The 10,343-nt window shown below is 39.7% G+C and overlaps 1 protein-coding gene across 1 annotated transcript in view; it reads left to right on the plus strand.

Annotated features, from left to right (window-relative positions):
- LOC138261606 (zinc finger protein 585A-like) overlaps nt 1-10,111 on the plus strand; it is a 78,985-nt gene extending 68,874 nt beyond the window's left edge. The window contains exon 2 of the mRNA XM_069210717.1: nt 3,671-10,111. Within this exon, the coding sequence (XP_069066818.1) occupies nt 3,671-7,242 (3,572 nt within the window). The 3' untranslated portion in view covers nt 7,243-10,111. The remainder of the gene's footprint in view (nt 1-3,670) is intronic.
- The last annotated feature ends 232 nt before the right edge of the window (nt 10,112-10,343 follow it).

Raw genomic sequence — 10,343 nt, forward strand, 5'->3', positions numbered from 1 at the left:
AGGGCGAGTTAAGATCCACAAATACAACATATAGGTGACCCTTGCTGATTAAACCCCATTCCATATGACCAGCAGAAACCAAAACACCTGATCTATGGTGCTAGTATTGGACCTAAATCCTGCTTGTAGATGTGACAATATCTGTTTTTCCTCCATCTAAGTCTGGATCCTGACCAATAACTGTTTGCTGAAAATGTTATAGGCCACATCTATTAAGCTGATAGATGTAAAGTTAATGGGGCCTCCTTAGTCCCCTTTCTTGTAAACGAGGGATCATTTCCACTGGTTTACAGGCTTCTGGAATATCTGCCCCTCTAGCGATCAAATTGGAGATTTACTTCTTTCTTTAGGCTCAAAGCTATAGAAGTCACTAGGAATTCTATCCAGGCCAGATGCCTTCACGTGTTTCATACTTTCTATGGCTGCAATGGTTTCCTCCATAGTGAAGAAAATTGACTCAGGGTTCCCCCTGTCTATCACATTGATCTCGCCTCATTTGACAACTTGTGCAGAGAGCACTTCTACTACAGAGTATAATTTATTAAAATGTGATTCACCGCGATGACGGTGTATAAAAAAATCATCCTCACTCACTACCAAAGGTAGCCATGAGGTGCCAAAAGGTTTCATTATCCGTCAGTAGGGCTGCCCTAGCTAATTTCCACCAATTGGTCTCCTCCCAACACTGTCATGGAATAACAGATTTACAGTTGACAGTAGCAAAATTTCAGTACCCTTATACTTTTATCTGCGCAATGCACAAGTCAGTTTACCTCAACCTGAGGTAAAGGTAAACAGACTTTTGCTTCAGAGGTCAACAAAAAAACAAAATCTTTTCACTGCCTGGAAACCACCAGTCTAGGTAGCTGCATGAGAAAGATTGTCAGTGGTTCACATGCAAGTGTGTTAGCAGCCTAGACTAAAGGTAAGCTGTCTCAGGCAATCACTTTGCCAGGTATCTAATTATCAACATTTAATAAATCTTCCTTGGTGAGTTTAGAAAAAATACCGTTTTGTAAGTACTGGGTCAGGCTTATTTCTGCTTTGAACTTTCTTTATCACAATATGTCTATGGAATGTGCTTTTTGTTCCACATATTTAAACAGAAGAGAGGAAAAGCAAACTGCAATAGAAGCTGTTTTTATTCATGACATTAGATATAGTGCAGCCTTATGGCTATACTTAAACATGACTAATCGCGTCTTTAATACTTAAAAAAGGATGGTTTCTTCCAGGCATAGAGGTATTAGGGTGACCAGACGCCCCGGATTTTCCCAGACAGTCCCGGTTTTTAGAGGACTCTCCCGGTGTCCCGACGCTTCTCTTAATTTTAAATAAATGTCCTGGTTTTGGGGACAAAGGTCTGATCATTAAATAAATGTCCCAGTTTTTGGGACAAAGGTTAAATCATCTAGGGAAGCACAAGTTAAAGACGCCTACAAAGTATGAAATCATTAAAATAATGTATCTGTTACTGTCAGGCAACACAGTCCCCAGTCTGCTCCCAGCAGAGAGAGGGAGTGGGGAGCAGAGATAGGGGCCGGGTTGGAGGTCAAACCTTATATGTAGTTTTGTAAATGTGTGTGTGTATGTGTATATATATATATATATATATGTGTGTGTGTGTCTATATATGTGTGTGTATGTACATGTATATATGCACATGTGTATATGTGTATATATGTGTGTGTGTATATATATATATATATATATATATATGCACACATGTATAGGGACACATGCTACACAAAAAATTGGGACAGGCCAGATATAAAAGCGACAGTAAAGTATTTAGTCCTTCTTTTATGTCTGACCCTAAGAGGTATTCTATGTTTAGAGGGAGGCGTGTGCTTCCCTTCTTTGTCATAGAGATACGCAAGACTGATTAGAGCACTATTTCAGGCAGTAATGTATTGTGCACTGCCTATCGCACCCTAGCTACAATCCTTTCATGTGGAGCATACCATTTGTTTTTAGCAGATTGTATTGGGGCTCTGCGTTGACATAAAGTATGGGCCTCCTCTGTAGAGGAAGGCTTTGCCCTTTTTCTTATGGCTGTTGCGCTGAGTTTAGAGAGCACATGGTTCCTCTTTCTCCAAGGATGTATTGCACATTTCATTACGGCAGCTGCAATATGATATGAGAGTATGGGGCCCTTTGTAGTGAAATCTGTTGTCCTCGGTTCCTAATGGCGTTTCCAGCATCATCTGTATTGAATTACTATGTAGTGGAAAGCATCACCCCCATTTTAGCATGGATTCTGCTTGAAGGTCCTAGAGAGAGCAAGCGTCCTCCCTATTGAGGTTATTTTTGGTTCTCTGATTGCATACGCTGCTCTGACCTCTGACAGGGGTCTTTCTTTGCAGTGAAGGGGGTACTTTCATTCATGATTAGCCTAGGATGCTGTTGGAGGTACAGTGGTTTTACAGGTATAGCAGTGTCATTCTCACCATTCATCATGACTGCTGCATTAAAGTCCGGATGAAAGGTCTTGTAGCAGTTGATGAATCAGCGGTGCCTCCCTTCTTTGTATTTCTGAAAGACTACGTTTTCTTTAATGTAACTGGGATTCACAAGTGAACATCTTGAAAGTGGCCTCGGGGCATTTGTCATTATAGCCTTAGAACCCGCCGTAGCGGGCTCTACTGGCCATTAAAGGCCTGCTCCCGTGTTAAAGGCCCGAGCCGAAGGCAGGTTTTAAGGCTATAAGAACATTCTGCCAAATTCCCCTCAGTCTCTGTGAGGCTTTGTTCCCAGCTAGTGCTGTAAACAAAGAACATTGGAATGTTGACGCTCTGGGCTTGTACCAGCAAGTAAAAGCCCGTAGCACTCCATTGTCTGCAATGGAGCCCCCAACATTCCAATGTTCTAATTGACATTAAAAATAAACAGTTTATGGTGGAGTTACATTGCCCCTTTTCTCCCAGAACAAGCACCCCATCTCACAGTCTGTCTGTCCTGTCCCTTCCGCAATTATACCTCTCTTATTTGTGTATCTGTGTGAACACTGAAATGTTTGTGCTGCACAAAATCTTTGACTGTCAATATTTATTGGAGGAGGAAAACATACAATGTAGTGTCACCCATAGGACAGTAAATATACTGTATACAGCAGTATTGCCTTTGTAGAAAATGCCATTCCTCCTCCTGCCTCCACTTACAAACAAATGAGACTGGCTGTCTCCTCTAAGCACCTCTACTCCTGAGGCTACATTCACAGGGTCATGGTTAGAAATTGCTATTTTCATTTTACTCTAACTCATTGATCTTCTCGTAAGTTGACAAATGAAGCGCCTGGCCCTGCCTAGAGCAGCGTCCAGGATGATTAGCAACGGCTACACACCCCTTGTGATAGCCCTGGTTTTAGCGTTCCTTTCACAGTGCCTCTCGCAAACTCTGAAATATTAACCCACTTAAAAATGTGTTTGTTGCTGGTTAGTAAAGCAGTATGTATATTTTAGGCAACACACTCCGCATCTTGTTTTACTAATTGTCAATGTTTGATGTAGATACTTGCATAAGCCTTTTCACGGTATGTTTGTAAACATTCGATCAGAGTGAAGATTCTTTTAGGATGTGTTGTATGATATTAGGACAAGGACAACACATGGAGTTAAATTTTCTTTTTAGACTTTGAAGTAATATATATTTTCTTCTCTTGCTTCTGTAGATGATGGGAATATGAATGACAATTGTACCTGGAAAGGTCCTGTGAAAACCGAGCCAAACATGAATTTGCCACACCAAGAAAAGAACATTCATGACATGCTTTCTCAGGAAGGAACTGAGGACTGGACATCCTGCAAAGTGGAGAACTGTGAAATCTCCATTGAAAATTTGCCCCAGGAGTCATCCCCACTTGAGCACGTAGGCCACCAAACTGAAAAAGTTGTATGCCTCGTATGTGGAAAAGGCTTCAATCATCAGCACAACTTCATAAAGCATCAACAAACTCACACTGGAGAAAGGCCATTTGAATGCTTGGAGTGTGGAAGAAACTTCATACAGAAGCAACATTTAAAGAAGCATCTACAACTTCATACCGGGGAGCGACCATTTGTTTGCAATGAATGTGGGAAAAGGTTCAGCCTGAAGCATAACCTAATCACACACCAGAGAATCCACACTGGAGAAAAACCATTTGAGTGTCTGAAATGTGGTAAGCATTTTAGCCGAAAGGAGACTATGATGTCACATCAGAGAACACACATGGGTCAAATACAACCAAACTGTTCATTTAATCAAGTGGAGGACATTATAGCTATTGAAAAGATCCCCAAAGAGGAAAACATATCTGTTGATGAGAAGTGGGTTCATGACCCCAATGTCAATGATCTTCCAGTACTTCAGGCAAATGCTCCTTTAGGTGTGACATTATATACTTGTGCTCAGTGTGGAAAGAGCTTCCACCACCAACAGAGTTTTGTGCATCACTACAAAATGCACACAGGTGAGAGACCATTCCTCTGCATGACATGTGGAAAAACCTTTGTACAGAAACAGCATCTCACCAAGCACAAGCGAGTTCATACAAGAGAGAAGCCTTTCTCATGTAATGTATGTGGAAAAAGTTTCAGTTTAAAGCACAATCTGCTGAGTCATCAGAAAGTCCACACTGGAGAGAAACCTTATGTCTGGGAGGAATTTGACCAGGGCTTCAGCCCTAAAGAAAATTTCACAGCCCTTCAGAGAACTCATATGGCACAAAAACATTTTAAGGTTACATTAAGTAGCCGGAGTAAAGTTAATGGCTTAGAAAGTGTAGCTACAGACAAACAGCATCTCCAGGATGAGAAAACAACAATGATCACCATAAGCGGGCAGAGTTTGAATGATGAGAGTATGCCTTCAAGACCATCAAACCTGTGTTCTGGTTTCAGACCCTATAAATGTACTGTTTGTGGCAAAAGTTTCATTCACAAGCACAGTCTAATGAACCATCTTAGAATTCACTCTGGTGAGAGACCCTACCCTTGCTCCGATTGTGGGAAAAGTTTCATCCAGAAACAGCATCTTACCAAGCACTTGAGGCTTCATACTGGTGAGAGACCATTTACTTGTAATGTTTGCCATAAAAGCTTCAGCCTGAAACACAATCTTATAACCCACCAGAGAATCCACACAGGTGAGAAACCCTACTGGTGTATGGACTGTGGGCGAAGGTTCAATCGCAAGGGGACCCTGAAAGCACACCAGAGACTCCACACAGACAAGAAGCCTTTCAGAGCTGCTTTCAGTCATAAGAACAAAGAATTGAGCACTGAAAAATCTACCCAGCAAGAGATATCACAAACACATAATTGTTACCAAAACCCCTGTAATCTTAAATGTATTGCAAGGCAAACAAAAATAATTTCAGGTGGAAGGAGGCACAGTTGTTCTGTGTGTAACAAGAGTTTCACCCACAAACACAATCTGATAAATCACCTTCGCATCCACTCAGGGGAGAGGCCATTCCCATGTTCTGAGTGTGGAAAGTGCTTCATCCAGAAACAGCATCTCAAAAAGCATCTTAGGCTCCACACTGGTGAACGACCATTTGCCTGCCAAGACTGTGGCAAAAGCTTCAGCTTGAAGCACAATCTAAAGACCCATCAGCGAATCCATACAGGAGAAAAGCCCTACCGATGCACTGATTGTGGTAGGCGTTTCAACCGTAAGGGAACACTCATCATTCATCAGAGAACACATATGAGACAGAGACAATTCACATCTGTTTCAAGTCGCAAGGGAGTGCTGTTGTCTGAGGGATCTCTCCAAGATGAAAAGTCAGATGTTCTTGATGGAAAGGAGGTGGATATGAACCTCAAGAGAGTTAAAAAAACAAAACCGGGATTCCTGCCTGACGTGAGGTTACCCTATTCTTGCAGTGAATGTGGTAAGATCTTTATCAAGAAACGTAGCTTGATAAATCATAACAAGATCCACACAGGGGATAGACCATTTGCTTGTACTGAATGTGGAAGGAGATTTATTCAGAAACAACATCTTTTGAAACACCAGAAAGTACACACAGTGAAGAAACCATTCACATGTGATGAGTGTGGCAAATGTTTTAGTCTTAAGCATAATTTGATTACCCATCATAGAGTCCACACGGGGGAAAAACCCTTCCAGTGCTCAGACTGCAAAAGAAGCTTTAGTCGCAAGGAATCTTTAATGACGCATAAGAGATTTCATACAGATCAGAGTCCTCCCAGTTCTACTTTCCATTCCAAAGGAGAGGGAGTCTTGCAAGGAAATGATCACAGAGAAGAGGGTATAACTACCTTAAAACTGTCTCTAAAGAGCATTGTGCGCAAAAAAACTGTGATCCTGCATTCTAAGGCTCAGTCAGGTGACTGTCTCTATTATTGCAGTATCTGTAGGAAAAACTTCATTCACAAACACAGTTTACTTAACCACCTTCGGATCCATTCTGGTGAGAGACCATTTTCTTGCACTGAGTGTGGAAAACGCTTCATTCAGAAGCAGCATCTCACTAAGCACTTGAAGCTCCATACTGGGGAACGCCCATTTTCCTGTAATGACTGTGGGAAAAGCTTCAGTTTAAAGCACAATCTAAAAACTCATCAGAGAATTCACACTGGGGAGAAGCCCTTCTCGTGCGCAGACTGTGGCAGAAGCTTCAATCGCAAGGGAACTCTTCTAGCACATCAAAGAATCCACCTAAGTGAAAAAACATGGAATTCTACTTTAGTTCATAGGGAGTGTGTGATTAAAATGGAAAAAGTCAAAGAGGAAGGGCAAACAGTTCCATTTCTGGAGGGGGATAAAATATTTGACAGCACAAATGCCACTCATAGTAACAAAAAATCTTCATCTGACAGGAGACCACATAAATGTTCTGAATGTGGCAAGATCTTTCATCATAAACACAGTCTTACAAACCACCAGAGAATTCACACAGGAGAGAGACCATTTGCCTGCATGGTATGTGGAAGCAGCTTCATCCAGAAGCAACATCTTAAAAAGCACCTTAAACTCCATTCTGGGGAGAGGCCTTTTTGTTGCTCTGAATGCGGTAAGTGCTTCAGCCGGAAGCATAATCTCACGACGCACCATAAAATACACACTGGAGAACGGCCATTTCTGTGCAGTGATTGTGGCAAAAGCTTTAACAGGAAGAGTACTCTCAACACTCACCAAAGGACCCACATTATGGAAAGAGCATTCCTGTCTATGGCTAGTCACAGTGGAAATGCAACTTGTGACGAGTCCCTTAAAAGAGAACCCAATTAAACCTATTAAATCAAATGCAGCCTTGCCTTCTGTTAAGGAGGTGGCACTTCGACACACCTACAGAAGAGTTCAGAGCCTCAGGCAGTAGTGGCCCTTAGCCATACATCAAAACATATATTGAAAGATCTGTACTCAATTAGACTCATTGAAAACATTTTCAAGCCAACTACCCAGTCTTTTAGTTGTAAAAGTACACATGGCTTTAGAGGCCAAGTGAGCCCCAGTTGAGAAGAGCAGCCCACAACCCGGAGTGTGTTTGCCTTAATCCCTAGGTTAGGCATTTGTAAAAAGTACTGAGAAGAAAAGAGAGTGCAGCAGTGAATGATTAGAGCTCCCAAACCTGGGTTATACAGTGTATAAACTGTGCATGCAATACCTACTGGTATTTGGTGACTACCTACTGGTATTTGGTGGCTTGTTTAACTTTTCTTAATTCATGAAGATTAAACTGTGCACACGTTGCAGTTATTTTGGAAGACCAAAAGGGCAAATGGCAACAGCAGTCAGTCACATCGAGTGGAAGATATTGTCAGCTATGAACCATAATAAGAGCAAAATATTACAGTTGGAAGGTGCTCTAGCGGTTAGAACAATAAAAATAATCTATTATTGTGATACCTGTATTTTCATTAGAATGTCCTGACTCAAGAATAATTTTCATTTTTGCATATGTATGCAAAAACATACCACTTTGGAGAACCTAACTTCAACGACTTTGGTTATTGGTCAAGCACAAAAGGTTTAATTTCACGTTCAGTGTAAATATGTGCCATCTCAAAGATAAAACCTGATGGAGAAATATCAGAGGCACAATTAATTTGAACTTTTTTACATTGTTGTTGTGTGTAGCTTTAGAATAATAGCTATATTGATGCTTTAAATACTGTAGGAAAGAGTCATTAGCATTCATTAATTCAAGCACACACCATATTCTTCTCAGTTTTAGTTGTTTTCGACGTAAACATGCTCAGCCTTTGAGAGAAGAATTGTATATTTCAGTGTGATGTTTTTATCAAATGTTATTTATGGAAATCTGTAGACATTGCAGGATGTCTAATATTTTGTGTACAAAATAACCTTGGTATGGGTTGTCCAAGTGAAGTTGGTTGAAATAACGATCAAAATTGTTGGGAATTAGTTTTTGTTCACGCTAAAAGTGTAAAAATGTAAGTGAATGAGTGGGGTTATATAGAAGCTAAATTACTTTGTAGCACTAGCTCATTTGCCGACTGCCTGTTCCTCATGTGATAAAAGACAGTATTCAAACCCAATGTCTTGTTCATTCAAAGCTCTTCCATGTTTGGCAGTTACTTCATAAGAACCAGAGCATGCAAAATCAGGCAGCTTCCTGAGTATTATTAAACATGGCCAGATCCTTAAAATTGTGTCTGATAACTCATGTAACTTGTATATTGAAATACTAATTTCACAGTCTAATGATTTCACAAAGGAAAACCACTCAATGGAATTATTAGTTATTGTAGAATGTGGAAATGAAATAATGGCAACGTGCAAAACAGGAAAAGTTCTTCCTCTCAGGACTTTGGTATTAAAGGCCAATAGAAAAAATACTTTAAACATTGATATGACAGGCAGTGTTGAAGGACCAATTACTGGAACACCTGCATGTCAACAAATATGGAAACTTTAGAGACAAATTGGTATCAGGGCATGGGTTGTACAGTGAGTTATTGGACATATGAAACTTAATTTCTCCTTTTGTGTACATTCACAAAGCCCACTGTGAAGTACTAATATGCCCTTCGATAACAGAGTTTGACATGTCTGTATTTGGGTGCCAGTGTTATCGTGAAGAACCACAGTAGCTCTATTATTACAAGAAGACTTTGAGCGCACAGAAAATAAACAGCCCTACAACGAAGTAGTCCAATCTTCTGTTCTTTAATATAGTCTTCAAGCTTCTAACCAGTACGCGTTTTGTCGTACAGTAACCAAAAATCTTCCTGATGTTAGGAAAAAAACAAATGATGGATGACCTACATGCAATTATTTTACACTACTAGGGTGATAGAACATACTTGTATAATAATTGGCTTTTTTTTTAATATTAGAAAGATTCTTGGTTACTCTATGATTGCAAACTTGTTCGGTACTAAAGTGATCCATTTCTCAGTAAAAAATCTTTGGATACAACCTATATTTGGTAAGTTTGCACTTTACATTGTCTGACTATTTCATGACTATACATAGTCTGTATACAGTTATTCATTCTGTTTTTATTTAGTTTCGTTTAGTAACCATGTAATGAATTAACAATTGGAGGTATGTGCTACATTGTTATACTAGGTGTATTTATGGTTCACAGTATATGCAAGTTTGATACACATTTGTTTTTTTATTTCAGGACACTTGGGAAGTCTTTTCTTTATTTTTTTTAATTAAACTTGGTGATGGAGGGACACTTTTTAGATGTGCCACATTTGATTGTTTTGGATAATCCGATGAGGTAAATGGCAGAAATAATAAGTATTTTAATTAACATATTTTTATATTCTAGGTTTCCACAAAAAAAAATAACAAGCCTTTGTTTTTGTACATGTATGGAATTTGGTGTAGTCAGAAACATGTAGGAGTTAGGAGAGTTGCTAAATTGAAATTGACTGTACCAAAAAAGGAAATTTACCAATGTGAAATAGTAGATATGTGTATTTGATAAATGCCAATCATAAATAAGTATTAAAAAATGTAGGAGTTAGGATTGTATAATAGAGTTTAGTGGAGATGATTCAAAATCAGTTAAGATTTTTGATTGTCTTTAGCCCTGATGAAGTCGAAGACCTGCAGCCATTAAGATGAAACCTGTGTTGGCTAGAGGGTTGAAGACTGTATTAAAGAGCAAAAGATTGAACTAGGTTGTCATAGGACTGTTTATTTTTTGTGTTCTCAAAGGGTTTTTCTAATAAATAAGATGCCCCTTATAAGCCCCAGTTATGTTAAACCAGCCTGTTGCCCAAAGCCTAGGCCTCAGCCTTCAACTTCAGCTTTGCACTTTAAAAAGTAGGAGTAGCCCCACCCTCCTACTGCTGTCTATACCTCATGTGTACCTTCTGACAATCATCAGTACCAGTGATATTTTCATA

Source organism: Pleurodeles waltl, chromosome 10, assembly GCF_031143425.1.
Source record: "Pleurodeles waltl isolate 20211129_DDA chromosome 10, aPleWal1.hap1.20221129, whole genome shotgun sequence".
Lineage (NCBI taxonomy): Eukaryota > Metazoa > Chordata > Amphibia > Caudata > Salamandridae > Pleurodeles > Pleurodeles waltl.